The 14,482-nt window shown below is 33.1% G+C and overlaps 1 protein-coding gene across 1 annotated transcript; it reads right to left on the bottom strand.

Annotated features, from left to right (window-relative positions):
* On the bottom strand, positions 1–2,920 carry LOC145614577 (E3 ubiquitin-protein ligase WAV3-like). Its single transcript, XM_081669634.1, has 2 exons — positions 2,292–2,920; positions 1–2,175 (listed from the first exon to the last, which is right to left on the bottom strand). Exons 1-2 carry the CDS (start codon positions 2,643–2,645, stop codon positions 307–309), a joined length of 2,223 nt encoding a protein of 740 aa, XP_081525760.1. The 5' UTR covers positions 2,646–2,920; the 3' UTR covers positions 1–306.
* Positions 2,921–14,482: the final 11,562 nt, after the last annotated feature.

Genomic DNA, 14,482 nt, shown 5'->3' with positions numbered 1-14,482 from the left:
TTCTACTAAAACCTTAGAAATTCCAAAACCAAAAAAAAAAAAAAAAAAAAAGAAAAAGAAAAAGAAAAAAACAAAAGAGACAAGGTAAGGTCCCCTCAATTCCTTTTAAAAAGGCCCAAAATCCAAATGATACTACTGTTGTGGGCCTTCGTCTCTTTCTGCTCAATAAAGGCCCGCGCCGTCGGGTACTTCCTTTGTCTCTCTCTCATCATGTGCCCACCACCCCCCTTCATCTTTTTCTCAATTAATTTTTTTTACTTTATATAATAAAATTAGAATAATTATAAAAAAAATTTAAAAAAAAAATTAAAACCGGGCATTTTCAAAGCCGTGTAAATCACTAACAGACCGGTTCAAGGACTTCTTCATTTTAGCCATCTTAGCCAGCTGCTCAGCCGCTCGCCAAGCCGACGTCGGCGTAAGCGGATCACCATTTTCATCCACCATTTGCTGGGCCACATTAGCTGCCTCTTGCTCCTTTTGTACTTGATACTGCCTCCTCCAATGCACATGCCCCAACTCACACTCTAACCCTCTAGCATACTCCTCGGCTGAGGTTAACCCATTAGCCGAGGATTGTAACACCAAGGCACGAGCCGAGGTGAGGAGGTGGTGAGCACTACTAAAGTCGTAATGCTCAACCAACCGTCTTGACTCGGCTACGGCTCGGGTGTATATAAAAAGGTTCCGTAGCCGTTCGATCCTCGGGTCAGAGGATCGGATTGCGTGGGGTCGCGGGACTAGTAGGGCCCGCTCCCTCCCATACATGACCTCTTGAGTCACCGGATCTTTATAACTGCAACGCACAGACATCACATGGTGGGACCCAATCGCTGACATAGGCACCTTCAGTTCTATTAACAACTCTCTTTCCTCTTCGGCGTACAAGTCCCCAAGCCGAGCCGAGTCCGAGCTCATTAAACTCGGTCTACCAATACATGAATAAACCGCCATTATCTCAGCCGAAGCCGAACCCGAAGAAAACCCGAGTTGAACCCGTAAATCCTGAACCACTACACTTAACAAACCACCCACACATTTCGCAAACGCGTCTTGCTTCGGTTCAGGAGTCCGGAACCCGAACCCGGATGGATGAACCGGGATCTCAATATGAGCGAACCGGGTCGACGACATTTGAGACGCTCTCTGCCGTTGATTTGAACTTGGCGGATCATCTTGACCGTCGGATAAAAGAATTATACTACAAACCGGGTTTTTCTCTCTCCGATCTTCTAATACTTTTGACGCTTTTTTTAACGCTTCTCCAACGGATGTACCTTGGCCACAACTAAGGTGGTCGATGATCTTGCGCGCAGATTTCTGCCCCTGCGAAGTCATTCTTCGCAACGGCAGCAATCGCTGAGGCGCAGAGGAAAACGCAACGATGGATAATCGATCAGCTGAGCTCAACGAGGAGATGACAAGTCGCATTGCACGCTTCAACATTTGGAGCTTAGGCCCTGTCATACTGCCACTCACATCAAGGACCGTAACAAGGTCAATTGGTGCGCGGTGGGTTGGAGATAAAATCGCCTCCGGAGTCGGAGGCGCTTTTACTCGCAACGCCACCGCGTACGTCTCATGTGTCCGAGACCCCGAAACAACCGCAGCCTCCGGCAACAATTTCACTTCAACATGTCGTGGTGCCTTTTTGTCAACTGAGTTGTAAGGATCAATAGAGGATGATTTAGTGTTGTTACTAACAGGCGGTTTCTTCGGGGTAACAAAGAAGCCTTGGAATTCTTCGGAATCCTCTGTTTCTTCAGCTTCTGGAATGGGGTTGAATCGAGGAGAAAGAAGCGGTTCGTCATCATTATATGGTCTATCTGATTGTCTTTTGAGTGATTGTACTCGCTTATCCTCGAAATGAATCCTGGCGCTCCCGGTTGGCGTAGCGGGAGCGCTCATGGCAGAGGACCTAGCATTAGTAGTGGTAGTGGTAGTGGTAATGGTTTTCTTTTCGACAATCTCTTCCGCCTCGGAAGGGTTGTTCTTGTGGAAAGAGAGAAGAGGGACATCTTTCCATGTGATATTACAAACTGGACAGATCAAGGAACCTTGCTTCCTCACATGGGCAGCTATACATGGAAAATGAAATGCGTGTGAGCATTCCGCCGTGTATATTGCCATCCCCTGTCCTGTTTTTACACTCTGCATACACAATCCACATCCATTCTGCAATCCCCAAAACAAAAAATTAATATTAATAACACCCAAATTAATACTAACTAAATTTGTTCATCTAATGCAATCGTATATGTAAGTAATTCTGTACATCATTCGTTAATTACCTTTGTAAGGCGGAGGGTGTTCTTCAGCATGGCGAAAGGGGAGCGAGGAGACGAAGGATTAGACCCCAACTTGCATTGGACCTTCGGGCTCGGGCCGACACTCTTGCTACCACCATTGTTGTTGTCAACGGTGGTGGATGATGAGGTTCGAACACGTAATCTAGGAGTAGAAGGATTGCTAATACTAGAAAATAAGCTTAATTTAGAGGTTTTGGGAGTAGGAGTAGGAATTGGATGAACATCAACAACTTCATTGTTGTTGTTGTTGTTACGATGATTGCGATGAGTAGGTCTTTCTTTTTCTCTATCTTTTGGGATTGTTGAACAGAAGGCTTTTCTCCAACCAGTTCCCATAATAATAAATTTTGTTTGTGTGTTAAATTATGGTTAAGGAAAGAAAGAAAAAAAAAAGTTGCTAATGTAGTTTTATAGGAGAGGGAAAAAGTGGATCTGATGATGATGCCAACATAGAAGACAAAACAGAAGGAAGAATCATGGGATTAAAAAGATAAATGATTGACTCGGTGTGACTCACTGAGTCAGTGAACCACCTCTCTTTTCTTATTTACTCGTATAAAAATGAAAGTGAAAATGAAATGAAGAAAATAAAGCAAAAGATCCCTTGCTAATTTTCAAGAGGATATGAAATGATATGATATGAATTGAGAGAGGAGGTTACTTTTGTGTATTGTAGGTTGAATATATAAATAAATTCATTGGAAATGGTATTTCTTAAGGTGAATATGAATAAATACAGTAAAATAAAGTGGCAGATGCTGAATTGAGTTAGATTTTTAAAATTGTTTTAATGAAAATGGTCAACGGTCGGCTTCCATCTATCTCTCAAAGTCTGCACAACCACATCTGTGGCCTGTGGGCTGTGGGTAGCTTTATATTAGCTCCATCCTCACCCCATTGTGTTTTTCAGATTTATTTGCTTCATTCTATGTTTTTTATCACCATAAAAAATACAAGTATACTACAACCCACAGTATTAGATTGCACAATCTCATTATGTAGCTTAAAATTCAAGTATTAAATTAAATTTATAAAGTACTCCCTCTATCCTTAATTATACGAGTAGTTTTTATTTGACTTATTTGGGTCAAATTTTAAAAATTTTGACCATAAATTTCCATTAATTTATAAGAAAATATACATTTGTGGGATTTTATTAAATTCGTCACATGGTATATTTTACTAATATCAAATTTTTATAATTTTTAATCGTATGACAACAAAGATATAGACGTTTTTAGAAACGTTTTAAAGATCGTGAAAAATCAAACAAAAATATGTTTAGTGGCGAAGGGAGTATAAAAATTAAAAGATGTGCTCCGTAAGAAATATAAGTGTACATTTCGAAAGTATACTCTCCATCCAATTTAATATCCATTTTTTATAATTTTATAATGCTAATAATTAGAGATATTGATCGTTAAAAACATGTGTTAGCAAGCGTGGTGATAGAAAGGTGTCAACTAAAAAAACAGAGGAAGTATTAAAAAAAAAATATACAGTACAATAGTTACTTTATAAATTACTATAATCAACCCACAGTATTACGGAGATTGCATAATCTCGATATATATATAATGCATGGCCTTAAGAGTTAAATAAATTTTACAAGGTATAAAAATTAAAATATATCACAATATCACATCATCATCCAAAGTATATGCGCGACACAATCTAGCCACATCATTTAACAAAATAAAATATTCTTTCAACAAACTATTATTAATGTTTCAAGTTTCACATAATATTGTTTATTCCTTTCAATTATTAAGTAAATTAGAGGTAATATAATTCATTTATTTTTCACTAGATTAGAATATAAATATAATTGTAGTGAAGAAAAAAAAAGTGACACCCGAGACAATGCCCAAACAACTACACACACTAACTACACAAACAGTTGAACATAATTATCAAAATAAAAAAAAAAATACACAAACTAGCAAACCCGGAGCATCGCCTGGGGCACACACTAATTGATGTGGATCCTAACCCCTTGTTTAGTCAAGTTTTTAGAAAACCCACAACCTTAAAATAAAGATCCAGCCTTGAAGGATTTCTTTAAGATTGAATACAAACGCACCGATATTTCTCCTCACAAGATCACTCCTGAAACTTATGATTCGAATCCCCAAATTAATTATCCACTCCTGGACGTTAATTATTTTGAGATTAAACTCTTAGCCTACTCCTAGACACTAAGGCCCTGTTTGGCAATTGGCTGTTGGCTGTTTTAGTTGGCGGGTTTGACTGGCTGTTTAGATTGGCTTTTGAGTTGGCTGTTTGACTAGAGTTGTAGTATTTGGTAAATTGGTTATTGGGTGCTAGCTGTTGTTAAACTTATATCAACACTAATGAACTAATATAGTACTTTAATATTAATTAAAATAATAAATTATTGGTAAATATAATTGTAAATTAATTATTAATTATTTATAATAAGGTTACAATAATTTAATAATAATTAATTATAATTTAAATTAATTAATTATTGGTTAGAAATTACTAATAATTGTATATTACTCCATTTTAATACTAATTATTAAAAACTAATTATTGAATTATAATAATTAATTATTAATTATTAAATACTAATTATTAAAAACTAATTATTAAATACTAATAATTTATGTTTCAAAAAAATATTTATTATTAATTAATAATTATAAATAATTATTAATAATTAATAATTATAAATTATAAATAATTAATAATTATTAATTATAAATAATTTATAATTTATAATTATTAATTATTAATTATTAATTATTAATTATAAATAATTAATTATAAATTATAAATAATTAATTATAAATTATAAATTATTAATTATTAATTATTAATTATTAATTATTAATTATTAATCATTAATTAGTAATTAGTAATTATTAATATCATTAATTATTAGTTATTAATTATTATTAATCAAAAGTTAATAATGTCAACAAGCCAAAAGCCATAAGCCAAAAGCTACTCCAACTAGCTTTTGGCTTAAAAGCTAGCTTTTCAGCTAGTTAAAAAAGCCACTAACCAAACATGTTTTTTGGCTGTTTGACCAACTTGAAGAAGTCAAAAGCCAAAAGCCAGCTGAAAAGCTGGTTTCCAAACACCCCCTAAGTGTTTAATGTTTTAATTTTTAACAACTCCTTGAATTGAAAACTAGCAAGAAAACATTTAAGCAAAGCTAAACAATCTTTATTTTATTTAATCTAATTTTTCTATGACTCTAAGAGCCACGAAATTCCCCTATTTATAGACTATAAATAAGCTAATTCCATCACCACAAGGATTAGGACAAACTCCTAATCTTGCCCCCCAAGTATCCTAACTAGAATAGGAAACCAATCCTAATTGGATTAGGAAACTACTTCTAATTAGAATAGGAAAACTAATCCTAAACAAACTCTAATTAACTACAAACTTTCCTAATATGTTTAGGAAGTTTATAGCAACTAAATAACAAAAAATAAATTTAATCCTAAGTGCTTAAACCAAGAAAAAACCTGGAAGCAAAAACTCTAGAAAAAACTCTGTATTAAAAATCTTCCATTTCTTTACGTCGCTGCCACACCACGTCACGCGCCACTCCTTGTGACACGCACGCCACATGAGTATAGCTGGACTCAAGCCGGAGCCGGTGCGTGGATCCCAGATCGGCGTGTGGTCGTCGCTGCACTCGTCGGAATGTAACAGCTCCTTTGCTCCTTCCTTGATGATCAAGCTTCCTTCCTTCCCCATTGTTCTAGTGGACCTTTCCTTGTTTATTTCTTTGTTTGGACAGCCTATAATGAAGCTATTTGGACCCTCAAAAAGTTTCTTGGACCCTTCAAAAGAATTAGCCTCTTAATTCACATCACTAGTTTTTTTTTTTTTTAAAAAAAAGGAGTAAGTTTGAGTGCAAATTGAAAACCATGGAAGAGGGAAAAAAAAAACATCCACAAAGGAAAGTATAATATTGGGTACTTAAAAAGTACACCCTCCGTCCCTTTATTACATGCCTGTATTCCGTTTTAGGGTGACCAAAATTAAGTGCCTATTTCTATTTATAAGTTGTACTTTTTGCCAATATTATTTTTGTTTTGATGATTTGTCATCATTTTTTTTTTTTTTTTTTTTACTTTACATCAATTCCCAATACTTTCTCTCTCCTATTTTTCTCAACAACTTTTTTCTTTCTCTCTATCTCTCTCTAACCCCACATGCATATTTGTACTCCCAATTTTTAGTTTTAAGGAATCTTTAGCTTTCTTAATTCCCGTGCAAAATGAGAAATAGGCATGTAATAAAGGGACGGAGGGAGTAAGATTTTTGTTTTGGTTAAAATAATACGAGTAAGCAAGTGGGTTGTATTACCTATTTACCCGTATACTCCGTACTTTTCTTTTGGTTGTCTCATTAATCTTTAAACAAGATTTTCAATACATACTTCCTCCGTTTCTATTTAGTTGACGCGTTTGATTTAGACACATATATTAAGGAGAGGAGAGAGAGTGAAAAAGCAAGTGGGGTAGATTGTAAATGCAAGGTAAAAAATTTACCTAAAAAGGAAACGTGTCAACTAAAAAGAAACTTCCTAAAAAGGAATACGTGTCAACTAAAAAGAAACGGAGGTAGTATATATTTACGGAGTATATTAAAATTTTCCACCAAACATAGAAAATGCAAAACTAAATACCATAGTATAGAATTTTCTACAGATTTTTACTAATTAAAACTTTTTTTTTTACCTAATTAAACTTATTTTTATTGAAACAACACCTACAACATAACGGAAAATGATTTTGGCACACCCCCAATTGATTTTGGCACACCCTTATGTGAGAGCACAGTTTTCTATGCTCTTCTCACATAGGGGTGTGCCAAAATCAATAAAGGGTGTGCCAAAATCAATTTCCCAACATAACATATGGCAAATTAATAATTAGATGCATGATTACTTGATCAGCCGTTGATGGAAACACGTTACATTTTCAGTTATATGTGGATAACATGAAAAGGTGGTGAACAGTACATTTATAACTAATGAGATTCCCTATGATCTAAGATCCATGTGGTACAGTGAGAGCATGGCTAATACACGAGTGATCACAGCCGTTAAATAGGGATGATCAGATTGATCACTGCATTGTCACTTCACATCACTGCTTATCTCAATATGGTTATGGTCATGCAACCTTTTCTGATGTGAGTCGCTATTTATAGGCCGCTTTAGGCGTATGCAATGGCCTATAGATGAACATGGAAAGAACCTTAATTTGGTTGGAGTAAACGGAAGAGAATGCTACTCCCTCCGTCCCAAACTCCCTCCGTTCCAAAAAGAACGACTCATTTGAGTTGATTACATGGGTATTAAGGAAGTTAAGTACTACCTCCATTACAGGTTATGTGCAACGATTTGACATAAAGTAGAGAGAAAAATGTCTAATTGTTGCACATAACCTGTAACGGAGGTAGTAAAAAGAAGTAAAATTATATTGGAAAGATAAATTTATATGGGGTTTATAAAAAAATAGAGAGAGAAAGTAATAAAATAACATGGAAAATCAAATTTTTATATGGGGAAGCTAATTTTGCACAAATATTGTAGCAAATTGGTAGGTGTTTTAATGCAAATGGGTCATTCTTTTTGGGACAAAATTTTGGCCAAATGTATCGTTTTTTTTGGGACGGAGGGAGTACTTAATTACTGAATACTCATTTGATTAAGAATTCATTTTACTTTAGCAAGCGTTAAATCTAGAGTGTGCTTAACTTAAGTCTTAAACAATGAAATGAAGGTACAAATAACATAATGATGTAAGATATCATTAAATACGTCATTAGGTCTCAATGTATAGTTTTATAATATTAATGTTTTTATAAGAATTAAGGACATTGACATTGACGTTAAAAGATAATAAAAATAGACAATTAATTATGAAGCATCTTCAATCCTACTGATATAATTTTCAGTATAATAAAAATAGACCGAGTAAAATTTTCAGTACCGCCTATAAAAATTAGAGTCACGAATGACTCTAATACGGGGTAATGCTTTGTTGATATTAATTTGTGCTTAATTGGTACCATAATACCATACATTAATATCGTATCAACCAAAGAAATTTTTTTTATTGTATCATTAGATCTTTTTATTGGTATTTAAAAATAGCATCTAAATATAATTTTATACCAAGTGTTATTAGAGCAATTGATAACTTTAATTATTAGAAACTGAGAAATACTCAGTACAATTTACCATTAACTAAAAAAGAATGGAGTATACTACTAGTTGCCTATGCGTTGGTCAGTAGACAGTATGTAGGTGTGCCACAATGGTGTAAGAAAGACACCGCACACTATTTGTACTCCGTAGTATGGAGATTGTGTAAACATGTTATTTACATGCATTAGGCAATATTTTGAATAGTAATATTTTAGAATTGAAAGTTACTCCATCTTTTTAACCCCCTAAGAACGTCAGTTACAGTACGTATGTACGTACGTGTAACAACTGTAGTTGTGTCAGAAAAAGCTTAGGCAACAGCCTATAACATTGAGCAAATTACTCATAAATATTTTTGCAGTAGAAATTAATAACTGTCATACTGTATTACTTGTATTAAATTAAGATTTCTTACCAAAAAGTATGTAAAGCCTTCTTTATAGGCTGAACATTTTAATTAATGTTACACACGAGAAGAGAAACGCCTTTTAATTTGTTTAGCTATGCTATTGCTATGCAATTCTACAGTAATTTTGTCAGCAATTTTCAGACCATGCAATATAATGCCAAAACAAGTCATACTTAATTTTCACTCTTTTTATCCTAAACAAGTGTAAACATAAAGTACCAATTTGTGTTTAGTATAATTAATTACTTCCAATTTAATTTCCACGACAAATTTTCATACAGTAATGTTTTTTCTGTTTATAAAGTTGTTTATACAAAGTCAAAATAGTGAAATAGTTCTTTCAATGTTTTTATTTTTCTTTATTTTTTTTTATAATGATCTTAAATGAAGTAAAGAATAATGATCCTCTGTTTGGGTTCCCTTTATCATTTTATGCATTCCATAACAATGTAAATACTACTCCGTAAGTAGAAGTACCCTTTTTCTTATTTTTTATTTATTACAGTATTATTATTTTTTACATTATCTAATTACGAAATATACTCCGTAAGACAGTAATGCATACTTCATACTCTTGTAACCTTGAAGTTACAAAGTCGAATCTCCCAACTTTGGTACTTGGTGAGTTGGTGGTGAGGATTCCATATTGTTACAGCTTTTCAAAAACATAGGAAGCAATATGATATCGTAAAGAGAATGAAAAAAAAGAGCACAATGCGTAACAATTTTAAAAAGGAAATGAAGCAATATGATATAGGAACATTTGTTAAAGCTCTTCATATCGGTGTTTCTTATCCCATATTGTTTACAAAAATAGGAATGCATTACTAATTTTAAAAATGGCCGAAAATGAAAAATATAGCACTTATTAAAAAGCTGAAGGTAGTAATACAATAAAGTGAAGTTTTCCAAGAAAGAAGAGTTGAAAGAAATACAAGTAAATAGCAATGTAGATCATATACTCTAAAAATAGAAATAGAGCAGGTTTAATTTAACCATTATTTTGTCTTAAAACAAAAAAAAAACCATTATTTTGAAAAAACCAAATTACCGATTTATTCTCATTAATTCAAAACATATGAAGTACACTTAAAAGGTGATAAACTTTTTTATGCTCATTGTTTCAAGAAGCATTGCAATAATAGTCCCATATTGTAGTGAGTTGTTAATTTGTTTGAACATTATTGAATTTAATTTAACAAGTTTAATTTAGCTAAACTCAATAGAAGTATTTAATACTTGTACTTGTATAACATACTCCCTCCATCCCCAAAAGTTCGATCCTTTTGGCCTAATTTTAGTTCCAAAATGATCGACCCATTTGCATTAAAGTACCCATCAATTTGCAACAATATTTGTGCTAAATTAGCTTCTCCATATAAAATTTTGTTTTCCCATATACTTTATTACTTGCTCTCTCTACTTTTTTTTTTTTTTTTTTTTTTACAAATCCCATGTAAATTTATACTTCTTTTTATTTAACATGTTTAATTCCCGCGAAATCAGCCCATAAGGATCGTTCTTTTAAGGAATGAGGGAGTACAAAACAAGCTCATGCAGTGATGCCCTATTAGCATTTCGATTGCACTTATTAAGATGTTGCATTGCATAGCAAGAAGTTTCACCTCATTTGCCAAAATGGGACATAAAATGAGCAGGATAGGGAGTCACCAATGATTGTTTATTTATTTTTAAAAAAACCTTTATTTTAATTCATATGACAATGTTAATTCAAAGTTAATTAAAATTGACCATCTTTAATTTTCTTTGCTTCTTGTATTATATTCATATACATTATTTTCCAATTTTAAATTTGTACTTATTATATTTTGAACATGGGAATGACAAATTGTCACCTTATTAAATCAAGAAGTATCTTTGATGAGAAGAAAGAATACAAATTAAATAATCATGCTTAAAATAAAAAAAGAAATGCAAACAAACATGAAGATCTTGTAACAAGGTCAACAAGTAACACTCAAAAACATAATTGAGATTAAAAAAAAGAAGAGCATCTTAGGAATTAATTAGTGGAATGAAGCCCAAAACTCAAGATCATACGCCAGCCTACAAGGCAAATTAATGTAGGGGCATTGCATGGAAAGAGAGAGAGAGAGAGAAATAAGTAATGACTAGTGAATAATGAAATGTACCTTCCCAAAAAAATTTAAAGAAAAAATAAAGAGAGAATCTGCAGAAGTCGTAACACCAAATAAGGGGCATGCAGTGAATTGAATTGACAGCAAAGTAGTCATCAATAGTCAATAATTTCCACACCATTCTCACGTGCTTTACCTCCAAATTTGTCTGTTATAACGCCGTTCGTGTTTTCTTTTAATTTTGAATTAATCTCGAACTACCGCCCTAGCGGAATCAAACAAGGTTTGGCTGATTACTTGTTCATTAAGGCTATACTTTCAAATGCCTGAGGCATGAGATTTGAATTTTGTTAAGCGAAGGTGTCTGATGTTAAGATTTCCTTACTATTTCACCTATTTTTAAGTACTTGTCCTACATATACTGAACCGAAAGGGGAAAAAAAAAACTCATAAAAGTTAAACTATAATGATCAATATTTACATATCTTCACTATAATGGAGAAAGAACAAAGAGAATATACAAAGAGTCCTAATTTCAATGGCTTAAGGGTGTAAAAGATGTAATCTAATTGATCACTTAATTAAAATCTTGAATGATCCTTTTATTACATAAGAAAACCCTAAGTATTCCCCAAGTAAATTTAAATAATCGTCATGTTGTGGAGAAAACCGAATTAGGAAACTACTTCATTATTTATAAATAAAGACCGGATTGATGCATGAGTTATAGCATGGCAGCTAGCTCATGTCTGTCGTAAGCCTCCATAGGGCTGAGCTCTATGTCACGGGACGAGCACAGATCACATGTGTGGCACCTGAATCGACGAGGCTTGATCAAGGCTAGCCTTTCCCACATGCACAACAAACTAATATATGGAGGAAATAACACACAATGACACTAATCTTCACCATAGACACATGCATCAGAGGTTGCCTCATATAGGATTTGTTGTGTCGAATTATAGGGATAACTGTCAGGATGTGACATGCAGCTCACTTGCCAAATGTTATTCATTCCACGCAAGAGCTAGCTATAGCTCACTCGTTAGAGCTATAGCTCGCTTCTTGTCACAAGAAGCCTTGCCTATGCACAACTTCGAGCTGCCTAGCAAGCTACTCCAAATTAAAGCATCAGTTCATCAAGACATATTCCAGCATAATTTATTATGGATATTAGTATATCCATAAACTTAGGTCATCATTTATGGGCTATTTTCTAGTGGTGGGTTAAACAAAGTCACTATCAAATGTTTCAATTATACTTCATATGAACTTATTAAACTATTAGAACTTATTATATACTTGTATTAGTTTAATTTCAAGTCCGAATATAAATATCGCTAATTAGTATTAACCTTTATTTGAGCTTATTTTGATGAATTTATTTAAACAGTACATATATCCTTATTATATAGACTTAATTGAATTTACTTTCATTGAATAAGTTAAAATAAGATTTACAAAAACATAGCATATGTTGAACATCTCACTAGCGATTTTAGTTCAGATCACTAGGTTGGATTTGATAGAATCTAGTTGGATCGGAACCAGTTTAAAATTGAAACATACTAAATCGAAATATGAATCAAATCCCTTCGGATTATGTTAGATTTAGTAGCTAGGATCACACTAGTTTTTGATAGCTCTACACCTCACCACCAACTGAAGTATGGCCTAGAGAACACTGCCTTGTATTGTGTTGAAATTTGTAAAACATGTTCGAATGCTATGCTATGCGATGTCACATAAGTACACCACCATTCTTTATTACATTCATTAGTCAAATCTTCCCATATCATCCATGATAATAATTAGCATTGAAATTTGATCCCTTAATCCTCACCTAATCATTATTTAATTGATTAAGCATTCTTCCCAAAGCCACTTTAGCATAAATGTTTACTGCTACCCTTTGTAGTATATTAGTCATGCAATGTGATCTTAAAGATTGGCTTTCCTCATAAAGTTAGGTTTATTTCCACAAGAAAGGGGGATTAGGTTAGGTTAACTTAATAATCACCCTTTAATTAGGGATAATCTTGGAAGAAGTGCCGTATTAGAAGAGTAAAAATATATGCTTATTGAACCCTTTGTCAACAAAGTTTTGCAAATGATTGAACTGTTGCCCTTGTCTAATCAAAATTAATTACAACTTAATTAAGTTCATTGGAGTTGGTAATTAACTACTTAATTAATTAACTTTGAAAGAGTAGTTAACTACTAGTTGGTCTTTGAACATACAATTGTTAGGTTTTCTAGTTTATTCTTCCAACTTTTTGAATTGTGACTGCAAAGTGCAATCTAACTGTAAGTATATATTTATAAATTATGATTAGCATGATTATCCTTTAAAAAGTTATGCATGGTAATAGGTGTTTTTACATTAAGCTAGCACGTAGCTTGTAGAAAAGATGCTTCCAAATTTGTAAATTGATTATTGCCCTAACTTTTCATAGTAATTTCAACTCAAATAAAGAATATAGTCCAATTTCAGCCTCGCATGCTGGTAGGTTAGATACTTGGATATGGATAAATGATGCATTCCCACCATCTTTGCTAGGGTATTTTTTCTTTCTTTTTTACCGCCCTCACTTTCATGATATTATCTATTCATGATTTTAAATTTTTATGAACTTTTGTATGCATATGGGTGTAATAATATGTGTGGTTTGAATTGACCGATCTTATTGTACACACCACACCTAAATTTTATATAAGACCTGTTAGATAATGGACTGATCTTTTATATGTCCATGTTGCATCCACACTTCTAGTCTAAACAGGCTCTCGTGTGAGGGAACGTGATAGAATATAAAACATATTCTTGAACCTCAACCATCAGCTTAAACTTTTGGTTGAGTTGGTCCTCTAACAAGACCTATTTTATATTATTAAGCCGTCTATAAAGATTATTAATACATTCTATAAGTGAAAAATTATTATTACAATATTTAACAATACTATTTTATAAAATCAGGTTATTGCGTGCAATAATTATATTACTATACTTATTTGAGAAGTGACAAAAGGGGTTGGATATAATAACATGTGTTGTGGCCTAATTAAGTTATCAGGAGACGACGAATCTGTTCTACCTCGACTCATGTAATATATGTAGAGCAATATTGGATCAATTAATTTTCTATATATGTGGGAAATGGATTAATTTTCTCACTTTTGAAGCCTTTAACATGAAATTTTAATAAATGGTACATTAGTCGTCCAATACCATGGAAAAATTACTTGTTGATGACCAAATACATGCAAGAAATTAAATTTGAACAATGGTATGGTGTTGCATACATTGATCAATACTAGCATAGTGGAGTGAATTAAAATTAAATTTCTCTTTTTTTTCTTCGTTCTTTCACACACGTAAGGAATAATTAAAAGAGATGCATGAGTACCGTAAATGTGGCCAACCCACTCCGTCCATAGATCCCTCTAGGGTCTTAACTCT

This window comes from Chenopodium album, chromosome 25 (genome assembly GCF_948465745.1).
Source record: "Chenopodium album chromosome 25, dcCheAlbu1.1, whole genome shotgun sequence".
Classification (NCBI taxonomy): Eukaryota; Viridiplantae; Streptophyta; class Magnoliopsida; order Caryophyllales; family Amaranthaceae; genus Chenopodium; species Chenopodium album.
The sequence above is the reverse complement of the archived record's forward strand: the minus strand, read 5'-3'. Positions and strand labels throughout refer to the sequence as shown.